Here is a 17,572-nt window from a genome sequence, read left to right on the forward strand (position 1 = left end):
GGGGAGTTCGGCGGCCACGTTGGTGGGCGGTGCTGCCCGGCGCCAAGATGGCGGCCGTGCCCGGCACCAAGATGGCGGCCGCTACCGTGCGCGGAGGGTATTGCCCAATACAAAGATGGCGGCCAGGGAAGCTCGCTGGCTTCGCGCTTGGGGGGGAGCGCGGCTCTGACGTCATCTCTCCGCGACGCGGCGGGCCCGCGTGGATCATGGACGGGGAGAACGGGGGCGCCCCGCCATCGGGACCGGGAGCGATCCCCGGGGAGCCCAGCGGGGCCGCCTCCGCTCCGGCTCCGGCCGCGGCTCGGCGGCGGCGGAAAGGCGGCAAGAAGCGGCAGGAGGCGGTGGTGGCCATCCCGCGGGGCAAGCCCAAGTCGGGACGGGTGTGGAAGGATCCCGGGAAGAAGAGGTGAGAAGGGAGGCAGGGATTTGGGGGGGGGCTCGGCTGCAGAAGGGGTGTTTGGGGGGTCATGAGGTCTGGGGGAATTTTGAGGGGGACAGGATTGTTTGGGGGGCTCTCGGGGGCTTTGTGAGGGTGTTCCGAGGGTATCCATGGGCTTTAGGAAGGATCCAGGCGTGGCAGGGATGGCTTGGAGGGGATGCCGTGGGATGCTCCGAGGTGGGCAGAGCTCCGTGGAATTCTGGAGAGCAGCTGGAGTGGGCCCCGGCTGGGTTTTTTGGAAGCCAACACCTCCCGTGTGGCCGCCCAGGTTCTCCCACATGATCCAGGACAAGGCGCTCCGCACATCCTGGGCACGGAAAATGAAGGAGAGGCAGGAGAGGAAGATGGTCCAGGAGCTGGCACGGCAGCTGGAGGAGGCGAAGCAGAGGGAGAAAGAGGTAACGGGGCTCAGGAGCTGGAGAATTCGGGTCTTTCCCAAGCACGATCCCAAGTCTCTGGCAGAGCCCAGGGAAAAAAGGGCAGCTGGGATGGAGAATTCCCTGTCCCGGGGCCAAATCCAGTCACTGGTGGTCACATGCTCCAAGTCACTGACTCGGAATAAACTCCCTGGGTCGATTCCAGCCTCACCCGGGCTGGAAAATCTGCTGGAATGACAGATTTCACACTTGGGTGGGCACCGGCGCTGCTTTGGGTTTGATCCCGGAGGAAGGGACCCGCAGGGAATGTTTCGGTGCCGCTCCCCACAGGAAAAGAAGCGGCGGCGGGAGGAAAACCTGAAGCGGCGCCTGGAAAACGAGCGGAAAGCCGAGATCGTCCAAGTGGTGAGTCCCCTCTGCCGGCTGGGAACAGCGCTGGGAGCGCCCCACAGCCTCCAGCCCCCTGTGGAGGGATCATCAGCCTCCCGCTTGCTCCAGTTCCTCTCCCTGTCTCCATCTTTGGAGGATGTTGGGAGATTGTCTCCGTGTTCTCCCAAGCTCGGGAACACCACAACTGAGGGACAACGGGGTGGTGGAGCAAGGGAAAGGTGGAACCGATGGGGATCCCTGTGGGAAAATCGTGGCTTTTCCATCAGGAAGAGATCTGGGAGGTGTGAGGGCCTCGCCTGTGGGTGGGATTTGTTTTGGGATAAATCCCCTCCTAGAATCCTTGGTGGTGGCAGGCTGGGAGCCGTCTGTGCCTGTCCTGCCTCCTTCCCACCTTCTGCTCTGTTCCTGGAAGTGCTCCAGGACAGGGCTTGGGGCTGCCTGCGCTAGTGGAAGGCAGAACTGGATCATCCCATCCCTTCCAGGGACCCCAAACCATTCCAGGCTCCTGCGGTTCCGTGAAATCCCCTCTGTTTTCCCCTTCCCCAGATCCGGAACCCCCTGAAGCTCAAGAGGGCCAAGAAGAAGCAGCTGAGGCGGGTGGAGAAGCGGGACACGCTGGCCCTGCTCCAGAAGACGCCCGTGAAGCGCGGCACAGCCACGGAATGAGGCGGGAGTCGGGATACTGCCGCAGCCGGGGTTCCTGTGCCTCCTGCTCCTTTCCAGGAGTTTTTCCCTCAGCTCGCCAGGCAGGAATCGCTGCCAGGACCCCCTCAGTGTTGGACAGACAACGGGACAGAGCTGAGGGGGTGTGTTCCACAGGAACCGGCTGCTGGATCCCCCAGTTCCTGCGGAATCGGGATGCGGCCGGTGCCAGAGGCTGGAACAGAACTTTGCTTTCCCAAATTTGCCTTTTCCTGATAAAAATGAGTAGGAACTGAAGCAGATTCGCTTCCAGTGGCTCTGGCAGCTGGTGGCTCCAGCTGGGGCCTTCCTAGCCTTGGAGTGGGCCGTGGCCCCTCATTCCTTGCAGCTCTCCTTTCTCCAAAGAGGGAATTTCCGTTAGGAACGAGCCCTGGAATCTTTCAGCAAGGAGGGGGGGCACGGTGTCGCACACCCTCCTGTGGGGGGCAACGCTGGGAATTTGGCAGGGACTGGAAGTTGGAAATTTCTCAACATTCCCGGTTTTTCTTGGTCCATGAACGCCCCCTTCTGCATTCCTGGGGAGGGATGGGGGGGACAAAGGGGTGCACTGGGTGGGAAACAGGACCGCAGGAATCGGTGTGAGGCCCCGGAATGGGAATGCTGGAGCTTCACCCTGGCGTGACAATTTGGGAGGGCCCCTCAGAATTGGGATGGGGTGTCCCATCCACGTCCAGGGAAAGCGAGGACGGGCTGGAGTTCTGAGGCGCGGCCGGTGGTGCCAGCAGGGCGCGGGGTCATGGGACAGGAGGGCTCTGCCCTCGCCATTCCCGGGTTAATGATTGCCAAGGAATCCTCGAGCCTCTCCCTGCGCGGGGAGCCCACGGCCCAGGCTTCGCCCAGAGGGGTAAGAGAAAGGGAAGCTCGGGCCCTCGGGGGCTGATTTCCTGGTGGGACGGATGTGGGAGAACCGCGTGTCTCCTCCCAGGCCTGGATTGGGGCCAACATCCCTGTTCCCGGCCTGCCGTGCCGCTCCCAGAGGGAGCGGGGTGCGCACGGGATCGTGGGACTCGGAACCCCTGGATCCTCACCCTGCTCCGGCCCCGGGGTGGGGAGGAGGAGGAGGAGAGGAGACGGTGGGTGCTGGGAATGCCGGGGCTGGGAGACACATGGAAAAAGGGGTGTCCCAGCTGACAGGTGAGTTTTGGAGCGGGGGTTTGGGGTGAGGGGATGAGGATGGGGATCACGGAAGGAGGGGACAAGGACCAGTAGAGGAGGGACAGGGATCACGAAGGGATGGGGGACACGGGCAGGTGGGAGAGGGAAGGAGGGATGCCAGCAGAACACTCTGGAGCACAAACCCCATGCTGGGGGTCCCTGGGGCCAGGCCCCGGCCTCCTCCTGGGCGTGGCAATCCCTGTGGGACACTCAGGGTGATTCCCGCTCCTAGGTGCGCCATGGTGGAGGTGACGGTGACGCCGCAGGCCTCGCTGGCCGACCGGCCGGTGCAGATCCGGGTGCGGGGGCTGTCCCCGTCCCAGCTCGTCACCCTGCGGGCATGGCTGAAGGACGAGCAGGGCGACTGCTTCCAATCCCGCGCCTTTTTCCGCGCCGACGGAGCGGGAGAGGTGGATCCCGGGCTCCACGCCGCCCTGGGGGGCAGCTACTCCGGGGTTTGGCCCATGGGGCTCTTCTGGTTCCTGCAGCCCGACAGCCTTTTCCGACGGCTGGTCAAGCGGGATGTGGCCGGCAGCCCCTTCCGCGTCCGGCTGGAAGTGTTCGACGGGCTCTGCCTGGGCGCGGATCCCCGGGAGCAGCCGCTGGGATCCTGCGAGGCCGAGCGGTGGTACGTGGGGCCCGGAGTGCAGCGGGTGCCCGTCCGCGAGGGAAGGGTCCGTGGAGCCCTATTCCTGCCGCCTGGTGAGCGCTGGGGAGCGGGGATTTCCGGGATAGCGAACTTCGGCACCCCCGGGATTCCCAGACAGTATTCCCTTGGGGATACCGAACCTTGGGAGCCTGGGATACTGATACTGGAGCTCAGGAGCCTGGGGATGTCAAGCATCGGGGCACCTGGGAAACAACACTGGGATGCTAAACCATAGAATTCCTGGGCTGTCCAGCCCTGAGATGGCCAAAGTTGGGATCCCTGGGATGCCCAGAGTTGGGATCCTTGAGAGCTACCAAACCTCGGGATCTTGGGATGCCCGGCATCGGGACCCCCAGGACCTCGTGTCCCCCAGCAGGGATGCCCAGTGGTGGGACCTCCGGGATACGGGACAGCACCGGCGGCTCCCCACCCATCCCTGACATTCTCCCTGTCTCCCTGCAGGTCCGGGCCCCTTCCCTGGGATCATCGACCTGTTTGGGGGTGCGGGGGGGCTGATTGAGTTCCGGGCGGGGCTCTTGGCCAGCCGGGGCTTTGCCGTGCTGGCCCTCGCCTTCTTCGCCTACGACGACCTGCCCCGAGTCCTGGCCCAGCTGGACCTGGAGTATTTTGAGGAGGCTGCCGAGCTGCTCCTCCAGCATCCCAAGGTGAGTCCCGGAGCGTGGAGGAAAGCACCTGTGAGCCAGGACGGGCTGGGGACAACGTGGTGAGCCGGGCATCCAGGTGACCAGGGGTTGTCCTGGGGACATCCTCATCCTGGTGAGCAGGATGATGCCCCAGTAAACGCGTTATCCCTGTGCGTTATCCCACCCGGCTCCGCTTCCTCTCTCTCCAGGTCCGAGGCCCCGGCCTGGGCGTGGTGGGCGTCTCCAAGGGTGCGGAGGTGGCCTTGGCCATGGCCACCTTCCTGCCGCAGGTGGTGGCCACGGTGTGGATCAACGGCACGGCCTTCATGCACGGCAACCCGCTGGTCTACAAGGAGCTGCGCATCCCTCCCATTCCCTACTACACCGAGCGCGTCCTGTTCACCGAGCTGGGAGCCATGGACAACTCGGCCATCTTCGCCGACCCCCGGGATCCCGCCTACCGCGCCTCGGCCATCCCGGTGGAGAAGATCCGGGGAAAGGTACTGTTTGTGGTGGGAGAGGCCGACCGCAGCTTCAACAGCAAGCTCTTCGCCGAGCTGGCCCTGGCGCGGATGCCGCCGGAGAGCGGCAGGATCCTGTCCTACCCCGGCGCCGGGCACCTGATCGAGCCCCCCGGATCCCCCCTGTGCAGCAACTCCAGCATCCGGGGCACTCCCAGGCCCCTGGCGTGGGGGGGAGAGCCCCAGCCCCACGCCCGGGCCCAGGAACATTCCTGGCAGGAGATCCTGAAGTTCTTGGAGCTCCACCTGGGGTCGGTCGCCGCCATGAAGCTGTGAGGGGTGGGGGGAAGAGGGGTTGGGGTCCCCGGGGTGGTCGCTGCAGGGAATAAAGTGTCACTGGCGCCTCCTGCCTGTGCTCCTGAGGGGTGGTGCGTGGGACAAAGACTGGACGGGGCTTTGGGAGATACGTCAGATGTATATTGGCTACATGTGGGATACACATCCGATACATGTAGGATATATATCGGATGTATGGGATATATATATATATATATATAGGATATATATCAGATATAAACTGGACATACATATCCAGTATCTGTGTCCAGTTCATATCTGATCCATGTCCAGTATATATCCAATATAAATTGGACATAGATACTGGATATATACTGGATACAGACGGGATAAGCAACAGATATATACAGGATATAGAGTGGGCATGTGGGATATATATATATATATATATATAGGATATATATCAGATATAAACTGGACATAGATACTGGATATGTATCAATATAAAATGGATATATATACAGGATTTATACTGGATACAGATGGGATATACATCAGATATATATAGGATATTTTCTGGACATGTGGAATATATATATTGGATATAAACTGGACATAGATACTGAATATGTATCAGATATAAATTGGACATATATATAGGATGCATATGGGATGTACAGGATAGACAGCTCAGACGTATTGGACATCTACAGCACATATTAAACATATATGTATAGGACATATCTGGGGCACATATAGAACACATATTGCCCGTGTATCAGCCCGGCTCTGCCTCTGGGAACACACTGCTCTCCCTGCCGCTGCCCTCGCTTCCTGAGGAGGTTTGAGGGAATCGCATCCAGCCCCGGGCTCCCCGTGCCCTCCTGCCAGGATCCCTGTGCCCCTGGGAGCCGGCCTGACCCCATTCCCACGCCCAGGGCATGGGACAGGGAGTGGCCGTGACCGGCCCTGCGGGCAGGGCGGGAAGGGGTGATGCGGTTCAAGCCGCAGTAAAGATAAATCCCAGAAGGGAAGCGTGGGGAGAGAGAGGCAGGAGGAAGGCACACGGAGGACTTTGGATTCCCCGTGGCACTGCCAGCAGGGCACGGCCAAGGCGCAGCAGGGATTTGGGGGAACCGGCTGATTCCCAGTCCCTCAGACGCCACCGGGGCCATGCCACTGTGTCCCCTGGCTGTTCCAGGAGCGGCGTGTCCAGATGTCCCCGCTGGCTCTGGGGAGGTGGGCACATGCCAGCCTCCTCCTTTCCCCCCGGACAACTTGATCCAGCTGGGCATCCTGCCCGGCACCGCTTCCATTCCCTGTTCACTGGGACGGTCTCCAAGCGCGGGATAAGCTTGGTTTGTCCCTGGTCACCGTGACACGGCCACAGGAGGTGACCACAGGGCTGGGGCACTGAGGTCACCGGCGGCACGGGAGCGAGGAGCCCCGGGCAGAGCTCATCCCACGGGATCAGCTGATCCTGGTACAACCCCTGCATCCCAGCCGGCTGGATATAAATCCACACCGCAGAGCCCCGTGCTCCACCTCTGTCACCGCCATGGGACGGAGCTGCTCCTTCCTCCTGCTCCTCTTCCTCCTGCCCCCGTGGCCCAGAGCCACCGTGGCGCTCCTGCAGTACCGCCACGACTGCGGGGAGCTGGGAATGCAGCTTTTAGTCTTCCCGCCCCACGGCCGCTCTGTCCGCTTCAAGGTTCTGGGTGAGTGGGGGGGACTCCCCGAATCCCCTTGGGGTGCTGGATTTCTCTGGGATTCCCCCCTGGTGGAGGTATCCTAATGGGACGAGCTGTTGCTGCTGCCCCGGGGGGTTTCCGTGCACCTGGATGTGTCACTTCCCACCCTGTCCGTGGTGTCCCCCCCACAGACGAGTTTGGCTCCCGCTTCGACGTGGCCAACTGCTCCATCTGCCTCCACTGGCTGAATTCCAGGGAGGACGGCTCCGTCATCTTCTCCTCCGGCTACAAGGGCTGCCACGTCCTGTTCAAGGTGACGCTCCCGCCCCCTCCGCGGTCCCCTCCAGCAGGATGGGGGTGACTGTCCCTCGTGTCCCCCCCGCAGGAGAACCGCTACATCCTGCGGGTGCAGCTGGAGGAGCTGCTGTCCAGCGGGATGCCGCTCACCTCCTACGAGGTCAACATGACCTGCCCCAAGCCAGGTGGCTCCGAGACGCTCCCAGGCGGAAAGCGGGACCAGGCCCGGGACAACGGAGTCCTGGTCTCCCACCAGGTCTCTGAGTCCTCCCTCACCCTCGTGGGATCCCAGTTCACATCCCAAGACCGCTTGGAGCAGGTTCACACCGTGGGACAGTACCAGCCCAGCTCAGCGCTCCCTGGGATCCAGCACCATTCCAGTCCGGCTCACTCGGGGCTTCTGTCCCAGCCTGGCGGGGTTCATCCTGTCGCCCAAATCCAGGGAACCTTCACCCGCCCGGGAGTGCATTCCCCCCAGCCCGGGGGGCAGAGCCAGCCGGGGATGCTTCGCCCGGTGCTCGTATCCCAAAACCATCCCAGTTTGCTGCATTCCGGGGCGCAGAGCCAGCCGGGGCACCTGCATCCAGGCTTTGTATCCCCAAACCAGCCTGGGATGGGGCATCCCGGGGGCCAAAACCAACCAGGGCAACTTCGCCCAGGGTCCGTATTCCAAAACCAGCCAGGGGGTCAAAACCAACCAGGGATTCGTCCAGGGTCCGTATTCCAAAACCAGCCAGGGGGTCAAAACCAACCAGGGATTCGCCCAGGGTCTGTATTCCAAAACCAGCCAGGGGGTCAAAACCAACCAGGGATTCGTCCAGGGTCTGTATTCCAAAACCAGCCAGGGGGTCAAAACCAACCAGGGATTCGTCCAGGGTCTGTATTCCAAAACCAGCCAGGGGGTCAAAACCAACCAGGGATTCGCCCAGGGTCCGTGTTCCAAAACCAGCCAGGGGGTCAAAACCAACCAGGGATTCGCCCAGGGTCCGTATTCCAAAACCCTCCCCAGGGCCAAAACCAACACGGACAATTTCGTCCAGGGTTTGTATCCCCAAACCAGGCTGGGGGCCAAAACCAACCAGGGCAATTTCGTCCAGGGTCTGTATTCCAAAACCAGCCTGGGGGCCAAAACCAACCAGGGATTCGTCCAGGGTTTATATCCCACAACCCTCCCAGGCGCCAAAACCAACCAGGGATTCGCCCTGGGCTTGTGTCCCACAACCAGCCTGGCTTGATGGCCACTGGTGCTCAGACTCCAGCAGGATTCCTGCGCCCGGGAGCTCAGCCCCTGAACCGGCCGGGAATATCTCATCCCAGCCATCACTCCAACTCCCAAACCGGGCTCCAAGGCCAGCCTGAGCTGCTCCATCCCGGCCATCCCAACCCGGCTTTGGTGCCCCCGGGACTCTCATCCTGGCCGGGTTTCATCAGCCCTGGACTCCAGGCTCAGCCCCAGCCAGGCCTGGGACGCCCAGGGCTGCAGCCCCAGCCTGGATTGCTGCATTCTGGGATTCACTCCCAGCCCAGCCTGCTGCAGTCCACAGCGCTCTTCTACCCCTCGGCGGGGGCAGGTAAGACGGGATGGAGGGACGCCGGGACAAAGGGAAACAGCCTCAAGGTGCTTTTCCGAGCCACATTCCGTGCCGCGTCCCTCTCCTTCTCCCCAGGGATGCCGCTGACGCGGGAGCAGTGCCAGGTGCCGGTGGGCCGGCTGCCCTGCGTGGCTCCGCAGGGACGGGATGGATGCCTGCAGGCGGGATGCTGCTACGACGACATGGACCGTACCACGCCCTGCTATTACGGGAATACCGGTAGGAGGCACGTCCCAAAATCCCTCCCCGGCGCTGGGAGCGGGGGGCGCTCAGGGTGACCGGAGCCTCTCCGCGGCGCCGCAGCCACCGTGCAGTGCCTGCTGGAGGGACACTTCGTGCTGGTGGTCCCGCGGGGAACGGTGGCCCAGCCGTACAACCTGGACAGCGTGCGGCTGGCCAGCAGCCAGGCGGGATGCGAGCCCCTCCACGCCTCCGAGGCCTTCGTCGTGTTCCGCTTCCCGGTCACCCACTGCGGCACCACCGTCCAGGTAGGGCGGGAAAACCACGGAGAACCCCCGGGTGGGCACTTCAGAAGCCCGGTCCCTCCAAAACTTCGGGATAAAGAACTCACGCCCGTGCTGCCCCCTTGCCTCAAACCCTGATCCGTGTATGGCCCAGGACGTTTCCCATCCCGGTGTTCCTTTCGCAGGTGGTGGAGGACAAGCTGATCTACGAGAACCAGCTGATCTCCACCATCGACGTCCAGGGTTCCCCCCGTGGCTCCATCACTCGGGACAGCGTCTACATGTAAGGGAAGAGGGCGGAAAAACCAAGGCGGAGAGCCTGGATTCCCCCTTGGATCAAACGGACCCTCGCTCCTGCCACGGCCCCGGCGGTGTCCCCACAACCTGGGCCGAGGGAGGATTCGGGAGTCTCCCACCTTTCTGTCCCTTTTCCCCAGTCTCCGAGCTCGGTGCATCTACAACGCCAGCGACCTCTTTCCCTTGGGAGTGGAGGTGGCCGTGCCCCCCACCGCCGCCCCCCTGGCCATGCCGGGCCCGCTGGGGCTGCAGCTGCGGATTGCCACCGGTGAGTGCTCCCCATCCCGCCCCCATCCCGCTCCCCAGCACTCTCAACCCCTCCCAACGTTCCTGCAGACGAATCCTACAGCTCCTACCACCCTGTGGGTGACTTCCCCCTGGTGAGGGTGCTCCGGGACCCCATTTACGTGGAAGTCCGGCTGCTCCAGAAGACGGATCCCAATTTGGTGCTGGTGCTGCACCACTGCTGGGCCTCCCCCGGCCCCCACGCCACGTCCCAGCCCCAGTGGCCCATCCTGGTGGAGGGGTGAGTGGAAAAGGACTGGAAGGGGGAAGCGAGGGGCGGGAGCTCGTTGTGCTGATGTGGTGTCCGTGTCTCCCGCCCAGGTGTCCCTTCCAAGGGGACAACTACAGGACAAGGCTGATTCCCATGGGTCCGGCCTCTCCGGAGCTGCCCTTCCCGAGCCACTACCAGCGCTTCGTCATCTCCACCTTCGCCTTTGTGGAGCCCCCCGGAATGGCTGTGCTGGAGGGGGAGGTCAGGGGATCCCCACAAATCCCTGTGTTGGGAATCTCAACACTCCCAAACCCACCCCAGCACCGATCCCGCTTCCAGCTGCCCACAGCCTCTTCCCGTTGGGATGCTGCTTTTGGGGCGTTCCTCAAGGCTTGGGGACGCTTTGGGGGGGTCCCTTCAGGCTCGGGGACCCTTTTTGGGGGTGCCCGGGTGACGCCGACATTCCCGCGGCTCCCAGGTGTACATCTCCTGCAGCGCCTCCGTGTGCCACCTGGCCCAGCCGGAGCCCTGCCGGCCCTCCTGCCAGCTGGGAGTGCCCTCACGTGAGTCTGGGAGCTTCCAGGGCTTTGGGAAGAGCTCTACACGTCCCCCTCTTCCCAAGCCAACCTGCTGCTCCCCACAGGCGTGCGGAGGTCCGTGGGGGGCAGGAGGACAGGTGACGTCACGGGGACAGTCATATCCCAGGGACGCGTCGTCTTTCCCGAGGCTCCCGAGAGAAGGGGAACCCAGCAGAGAGGCTGAGGGGTGAGTGCCTTCTGCTCCCTAAAAATCCCTTCATCCCAAACACCCCTTCATCCCTCTAAGCCATCTCCTCCCCCTTCCTCCTCATAGCTCCGGACCCCACCTGGACGCTGTCGGATGTCTCTGGGAAAGCTGGAAAAATAAAACTAGCACAGAGCACGGCTCTAAGGGTGGTTTGTCCTTGGGAGGGGAGGAAAGAGGGTCCCTCATTCCCATTCCAGCAGCCACAGCCCCCCCAGCTCCCACCCTGCTACACCCCAGCCCTTCACAGGAGCCCTTTCCAGCTGGGATGACAGGGAAGAAGTCTTTATTTCCATACTGAAACCAAGTAACTGCTTACAAAACTGCACAGTCCTCCCTTTCCTCCCTCCTTCCACACAATCCGGGCCTCAAACTTCCACCAACACCGAGATCGGGGTTTTCTGTCAAACCAGTTACAAGCACAAAAAAAACCTAAAGGTGGAAAACACACGGAATCTGGGGAGAAAAAAACTAAACGATAAATTCGAGAAGCACGGGGGGAGGCAACGCCTGACTTCCCTCGCGCCAACAGCTACAACAGGGGAGCTTGATAATCCCACCTGGATAATCCCACCCACCTCCCACCCCGAATCCCAAAAAATCCCAGCTCCACTACAGGCTGTAGAACTTGAGGCTCCGATCCATGCCGGTGGAGGCGATGAACTTGGCGTGGTGACCGAAGGCCACTCCCGTGGTCAGACCGCTGTGCTCTGCGGACGGAAAACAACCCGCCGTCACAATTCCGAGCGGATTCGTCCCATTCCCGCTCTTCTATGGGGGGAATTCCCACAACACCTCACCTGTGAAATGGAGGATCTCCGTCCACTGCTTGCAGATGTAGATCTGGACGTCGGTGCCGCCCAGCGCCAGGTAGGTCCCGCTCTGGTCGAAAATCAGGGATTTCACCTGCGGAGAGGAACCACAGTGAGGCGTTGGAAAAAAGCTCCAAAGGGCTTTTCTGGGACGCCACAAGCCCCGGGGCAGAGCGGGGAGAAGGGACGTCGCACACCTCGAAGTTGTTATCCAGCTGCAGCGTCTTGAAGTTCTTGAGCTTCCTCAAATCCCAGAGCTTGACAGAGGAGTCGTCGGCGGCCGTGGCCAGGTAGTAGCCGTTCTCAGAGAAGGCGATGCTGGTGATGGGCCCGGAGTGTCCCGGGAAGTTGGCCACGTTGGTGCGCTCCTGCGGACAAGGAGGTCACAGGGCACCTCAGCACTGGCACATGGCACCGCTCCCGAACCAGCCCTGCGCTCGCCGGGAGCTGGAGTCTCGGGGTTCTGGGAGGAACTTCCAAAAGCGTTCCTCAAAGTCCCGCTCCTTGGGCTGATCCCCAGACCCCTCTTCCCACACACGTTCCCATCAGCCCCTTACCTTCAGATCCCAGATCTTGATTTGGGAATCCATCGTTCCCGTCCCAAAAATGAGCCCATCCGGGTGGAACTGGGCACAGGTGAGAGCTGCGGAGACAGCGGGAGAATCGGACCCTTGGGAAGACTCCCAAGAGGGCCGGGAAGATTTGGAAAGTTGGGAAGGCTCGAGAGGGGTTGAGGAAACAACCAGAGCGTTGGGAAGGCTACCAAGACCCTCCCTCCAAAGGAGTTCCCGTGAACTGCAGGAGCCAAGGGACGCCCAGAATCAACTCCAAGGCTTACCACAGCCAGAGCTCTCATCCGTCACTTTGGTGAGGACACGGCCCGTCTGGATATCCGAGAAAGCCCAGTACTGGGAGAGAAGAAGAGCGTTGGATGTGGCAGGGCTGGGAAGCAAAGGTGGGGCCGGTGGGACGGGCAGGGACTCACCTGGTCGTCCGAGGAGCTGAGCAGGTAATCGCCCGTGGCGTGGAGGCTGAGCCCGGTCACGGAGCCCTCGTGGGCACGCACCACCTGGACGCAGGAGGCGTTGGGAACGGACCAGATCCGGATCGTGGCGTCGGGAGAGGCCGAGAACACAAACTCCTAGACAAGGAACAGCACCGGAAGGTTGGTGCGGGAAGAATTCGCCCCTCCGAGGGCTCCCGGCGGGAGATTCCGCCAGAGGAGGGTCCTGACGCCTGGATTTGAGGCATCCTGGAAGCGAGGAGGGAGCCAGGCGCACCTGGGATGGGTGGAAGACGACGCTGGTGACTTTCTTGGTGTGGCCCTTGAGCGTGGCCAGGATCTGCTCCGAGCTCTTGTCGAACACGATGACATTTTTGTCGGCTCCACCTGGAAAACCGAGCGGGAAGCGCTGGGATGGGAGCGTGGGGCCAGCCAACTCCAAATCCACCTGCCTCGTGCCCCTTGTCCCCCTCCCAATTTCCAAAAAACACGGAGAAAGAGACCCGCTCCCAGGTGGGAAATCCCCAGGAAAGCTCCCTTACCAGTGAGGATCTTGTTGGTGTCGGAAGGACACAGATCCAAGGCAAGAATTCCTGGGATGCTGGCGCTGTGCAGCCCCTGTGCGAGGGAGAACCCCCAAATTAAGGCCACAAGCAGCAGAACGCTCCCCAATGGAACCAAGAAGCGATTCCCAGCTCCATGTGGGCATTTCCCAGCCCTTTCCCAAGCTGGCACTCACCACGTGCGAGGCCACCTGCCGGTACTTGCTGAGCTCCTCCGGCTTCACCAGCTCCTCCGGCACCGTCTTGCCCCTCTGGAAAAAAACAGGGAAGGACATCAGGCTTCACTGCAGCACGGCACATCCTGGCTCCCTCCAGAATCCCCAGATAAAGCCGCTCACCTTCTTACGCTCCGTGGTCAGCACCGTCGCCTTGTCTTGGAGCTGGAAGAGAAGAGGAGGGTGGGCACGGACTGGGAATTCCGCCAGGGGAAGACGGAGAGGGCAAGGCGTGGGAACGCTGCCCTTACCTTCTGGATGATCTCCGGGGTCATTCCCGCCAGCTCTCCCAGATCCATGGCCTCGCCAGCGCCCTGCGTGGCACAAAGAGAAGGGAGGGAATTTCCAGAGAGGGAATTTAGGCGCAGTGCGTGGGAAAAGGAGCGGGATGGGGAGAGGGGACTCACGGCCGCGTTGGGCTGCGCTGACGGCACCGCCTGGGGCACGATGAGCCCGGCCTGAGGCTTCAGCGTGGCCAGAGCTGCAAAAACACGGCAGGTTTAAAGGGAAAAGCGGGACACAGCACATCCCCGGCGCCCCTTCCCAGGAAGGCCTGGCGTCCGGTGGTGTCACCTTCTCTGGCGGCAGTGACCTCCTTGGTGAGGCGGGCGATGACCCTGCAGGCGGCATCGTGCTGGTACAGGGCGTGGGACAGCTCCTGGCGCGTGGTCTGCAGCTGCTGGCGCAGGGTGAAGCTGTGCAGCATGACGGCGTCCTGCCGGGAAGGGCCGCGGTCAGGCGGGGAACGGCGGGACGCCGGCCCCGGCAGCGGCCCCGGGCACTCACCCACTCGTCCTGCAGGGCTTTCAGGATGGCCGGGATGCTGGTGGCCGAGGGCGGCTTGGGGCGGATCGGGTGGGCGACTGGAAGAGAAAGAGGTGGACGGATCATCCCTGCGCTCCGTATCCCTGCCCTCCCGCCCCTCCTTCACCCCTCTCTTTCCCGGCTGAGTTTGGCAACTCAGCAAACCCCACAGCGCTTCGGCACCGCCGTTCCCGACCCCGGGAGTGCCGCTTTTCCCGGGAGAAGCGCTGCCGCGGCCGCGTCCCCGAGGCCGGCACCTTTGATGTCGATGAGCTGCTCCTCGGACAGCGGCTGGTTGTTGACGGGGTCGGTGCCGTTCTCCGCGATGTATTTCTCGATCAGCCGCCGCTCGTACACGTGGTTGGACACCGGCGACACACACGGGTGCTCCGGGACCTCGTTGGAAACTACGGGGGAAAGGGAGGCATGGGACTGGACGGGAACGGGGGTTTGGGAAGCCCCCTGCATCACGATCCCCCGGGGACCCGGGCTGTCCCGGCCCCGCAGCCCGGGATTCCCCATTCGGTAACGCTCCCGCGGCCGCTCTCTCTCCGCACTCACTGGAGCAGATGAGCGCCATGGCGGAAGCCGGGCGGTCGCGGCGCTCCGGTTACGGCCGCCGCGGTCCTTCCGAGGCTGTTTCCGGTTCTCCTTTCCGGTCCGGGGTCCCGGTTCCGGTTCCGGTTGGCGCGCGCGGCCCCCGCGCCGCTCCCGAGCGCTCACGCGGGCGCCGCCGCCGCCGCCGGAAGCACTCCCGGCAACCCCCGCGCTCCCCCCCACCCCCGCCGGCGGGAACGGTGTTTCCGCGCGCCACCGCCCGCCTCCGGCTGTTGCCATGGCGACCGCGTTCCCGGCACGCACCGCGGCGGCGCCGGGGACTACAGCTCCCGGCGTGCCCCGCGGCAGAGCCCAGGGAAGCCCCGGTGAGGGGGGGTCGGGGGGGACCCCGGAGTGGGGGCTGGAATTCGGGGAAAAACGGGGGAAATCGGGGGGAAATGGAGGGAAAATGGGCGGGGGAGGCTCCCCGGGGGGGATAGGCGGAGTGAGGGAGCCGTGGTGGGGGCGATCCCGGGGGCACTGGGGGGGATCCTGAGGGGTGGGGGGGACGGGGGGAGATGGGTACAGAGGGGTCTGGGGCGGATCCCGGGGGGATCAAAGGGATCCTGGAGACCGCGGGGATCCGGGCGTGGTGCACACGGGAAGGATTCGGGGACCCAGGGGGCATTGGGGAGATCCAGGGAAGAGGGGGGGATTTTGGGGATCGTGAAGGGTGGAGGGCGCTGAGGGGGAAGGGGCGGTCACAGGGAGGATCAGGGGTTCCAGGGGAATGGGGGGAACTGGGTGGAGCCGGGCACGCTGGGATCGGGGAGATCTTGGGGGGATTGGGGGGGAGTGTGGGGCACGGGGGGTCTCGGGCGTGGCAGTGGTGGCTGTGTCCCATCCCGGAGTAGCCCGCTCCCTCCTTCGGGAAGGGGTGCCCCCCCCTTCCCAGCCAGGCCCTGTGCCCTTGGCTGTGTCCCGCCGGCTCTCGTCTATCCCAAAAATAGCCGGACACCCGGGCCCGTGCTGAGGGGGGGCACGGAACTGGGCCGTGTGGCCTCCGCCCTCCCCTCCCGCTTAGGGAACCCCCAAACCCAGCAGAGTTTCCCCCCTCCCAGCACCCCCACCTCTCCCTTTCCCCTCAGATCCCAAGCTCCAGGATGGGCAGTGCTGTGGGGCACCGGGCCCTGCTGGCCCTGCTGCTGTGGATCCCATTCCTCATGGGATCAGCGGGGGACGGAGCCAAGGGTGGCCAGGAGGGATTCCAGGGACACGCCACCGCCTCCGATGACCTGCTGCTCCGGCTGGGAAGGTCCGCTTGGGACACCCTGGAAAGCTGGGTGGGACCCCAGCCCCTGCGGATGGTGGCGGAGGTGGGATCCTGATTCCCAAACCTTTCCTGGAGCTCCCTGTGCAAGGAAGGACACGGCGGTTTACGCCCTCTTTTCCCGCTCCCTTATCCCCCTGCTTTTCCCCGCAGAGCCTCTCCACCACCCTCTGGATCGTTTCCTCTGGGATCTCGGCAGCCCTGACCACGCTCTGTGGGATCCTGGGGGATCTCCTGGCCGCTTCCAGCATCAACGGTGAGCGGGATTGGCCCCGTGGGGCGGCTCCAGCCCCCGTTCCCGGCGCCGCCGCTGACTCCCAGGTCCCGTTCCCAGGCCACCGGCTGGTCCGAGCGGCGGCGCTGGCTCCCGGAGAAGTCCAGAGGGTTCTGCTCTGGGCAGCTGCTGCCCTTCTGGGATCCTGGCTGCTCTCCCGGCTTCGAGGGCTGCTGCTCCCGCTGCTCCGGGGGCTGAAGCTTTTCTTTTTCCTCGGAGCCTTCCTGCACGTGGCCGCTTCCCAGGAGAGCCCCACGGTGCAGGCGGGAATGCTGCTGGGCCTGTGGGTGCTCTACACCGTCCTGGGCAGCGTGATGTCATCCCCGGATCCCAGCAAGCGGCTGGACGCGGCCCTGCGGAGCCTGGAGTGGAAGGTGGAGGAGCTGCGGCGGCGCCAGAAGTTTGGGGGGCCCCGGAACCGGGAGGATTGAGCCCCCGCAAAGCTTCCCTGAAGCTTGGCTCCGTTAATCCCGAGCATCCCAAGCATGCGTCCCCACCCCGCTCCGCTGAGCCCCCTCCTCTGCTTCCCGGTTCTCCAGGGGGTCCTGGGAGCGCCCCATCCCTCTGGGATCGCCCCAAAATCGGGGGCCGTGCCTTGCCACACACGCCACGAGTGCCTTCACCCCGAGAGCCCCCAGGAGCCACGAATGTGGGAGAGGAGCTCCCGCGTTCCCTCCTCGCCGGGAATGTTGTCCCAGCCCGGCCGGCTTGGGGTGCGGAGGGGATCCCATTGCCTGTCCCGGGGGCTCTGCTTCTTTTGGGGTCCCTCCACTGTCAGGTTTTGGGTTTTAAGCTGCTTTTTAAACGGTTTTGATAATGTGGTTTGGAATAAAGACGGGTTTATCCGGCCCGGCTCCCCTCCCCGGTCAGTTCAGGGAGGGAAGAGGAGGAGGAGGAGGAGGGTGGTTTATCCCAAGCCAGGGTCCCGCTGCCCTCCAGCCGTTCCCGCTGTGCTTCCCGCTCGCTCCGTGCCCCTGGCCATGGATGTCCTTGTGCTTCCCTCGTCCCCAGTATCCCTGGTGGAAACGGGGAAAGATGGATGGCAGCTGGGGGAAGGATTGCCGCCCTCCTGCCCTGCTCCGGGGGTCTCTCCGTGTGGCCCGGGCTGTCCGGTGCTGGGTGGGGATGGGAATGGGATGAGGAGCGGGGATTGGGATGGGCATGAGGAAGAGGATGAGGAGCAGAGTGGGGAGCGGGATGAGGGTGAGGACGGGGAGCAGGGACGGTAATGAGGAATGGGGCGAGGACGAGAACGGGGAGCGGGGAGGGAATGAGGAGCAGGAGGGGGAGCAGGGCTGGG

General features: G+C 63.5%; 5 protein-coding genes across 5 annotated transcripts; 4 read left to right on the plus strand and 1 right to left on the minus strand.

Moving 5' to 3' along the window:
- Window positions 1–47: 47 nt before the first annotated feature.
- CCDC86 (coiled-coil domain containing 86) lies at window positions 48–2,145 on the plus strand. Its single transcript, XM_040066505.2, has 4 exons — window positions 48–406; window positions 708–837; window positions 1,147–1,221; window positions 1,753–2,145. The coding sequence occupies exons 1-4, from the start codon at window positions 48–50 to the stop codon at window positions 1,870–1,872; spliced, it is 684 nt and encodes a 227-aa protein (XP_039922439.2). The 3' UTR covers window positions 1,873–2,145.
- A 986-nt stretch (window positions 2,146–3,131) lies between these two features.
- Window positions 3,132–5,153, plus strand: LOC120753731 (acyl-coenzyme A amino acid N-acyltransferase 2-like). Its single transcript, XM_040066400.1, has 3 exons — window positions 3,132–3,765; window positions 4,175–4,377; window positions 4,566–5,153. The coding sequence occupies exons 1-3, from the start codon at window positions 3,210–3,212 to the stop codon at window positions 5,151–5,153; spliced, it is 1,347 nt and encodes a 448-aa protein (XP_039922334.1). The 5' UTR covers window positions 3,132–3,209.
- A 1,519-nt stretch (window positions 5,154–6,672) lies between these two features.
- Window positions 6,673–10,873, plus strand: ZP1 (zona pellucida glycoprotein 1). The gene is made up of 12 exons (XM_040066523.2): window positions 6,673–6,832; window positions 6,997–7,118; window positions 7,191–8,673; window positions 8,770–8,913; window positions 8,998–9,182; window positions 9,344–9,441; window positions 9,596–9,723; window positions 9,792–9,981; window positions 10,062–10,212; window positions 10,430–10,514; window positions 10,595–10,716; window positions 10,804–10,873. The coding sequence occupies exons 1-11, from the start codon at window positions 6,673–6,675 to the stop codon at window positions 10,711–10,713; spliced, it is 2,865 nt and encodes a 954-aa protein (XP_039922457.1). The 3' UTR covers window positions 10,714–10,716; window positions 10,804–10,873.
- A 130-nt stretch (window positions 10,874–11,003) lies between these two features.
- Window positions 11,004–14,853, minus strand: PRPF19 (pre-mRNA processing factor 19). The gene is made up of 16 exons (XM_040066380.2): window positions 14,693–14,853; window positions 14,389–14,538; window positions 14,114–14,190; window positions 13,901–14,042; window positions 13,735–13,808; window positions 13,579–13,641; window positions 13,451–13,492; window positions 13,289–13,363; window positions 13,092–13,167; window positions 12,827–12,936; window positions 12,532–12,687; window positions 12,385–12,454; window positions 12,104–12,189; window positions 11,744–11,914; window positions 11,535–11,640; window positions 11,004–11,444 (listed from the first exon to the last, which is right to left on the minus strand). The coding sequence occupies exons 1-16, from the start codon at window positions 14,709–14,711 to the stop codon at window positions 11,347–11,349; spliced, it is 1,515 nt and encodes a 504-aa protein (XP_039922314.1). The 5' UTR covers window positions 14,712–14,853; the 3' UTR covers window positions 11,004–11,346.
- A 113-nt stretch (window positions 14,854–14,966) lies between these two features.
- TMEM109 (transmembrane protein 109) lies at window positions 14,967–17,126 on the plus strand. Its single transcript, XM_058420989.1, has 4 exons — window positions 14,967–15,039; window positions 15,812–16,044; window positions 16,152–16,254; window positions 16,333–17,126. The coding sequence occupies exons 1-4, from the start codon at window positions 14,967–14,969 to the stop codon at window positions 16,701–16,703; spliced, it is 780 nt and encodes a 259-aa protein (XP_058276972.1). The 3' UTR covers window positions 16,704–17,126.
- The last annotated feature ends 446 nt before the right edge of the window (window positions 17,127–17,572 follow it).

Source organism: Hirundo rustica, chromosome 6, assembly GCF_015227805.2.
Source record: "Hirundo rustica isolate bHirRus1 chromosome 6, bHirRus1.pri.v3, whole genome shotgun sequence".
Lineage (NCBI taxonomy): Eukaryota > Metazoa > Chordata > Aves > Passeriformes > Hirundinidae > Hirundo > Hirundo rustica.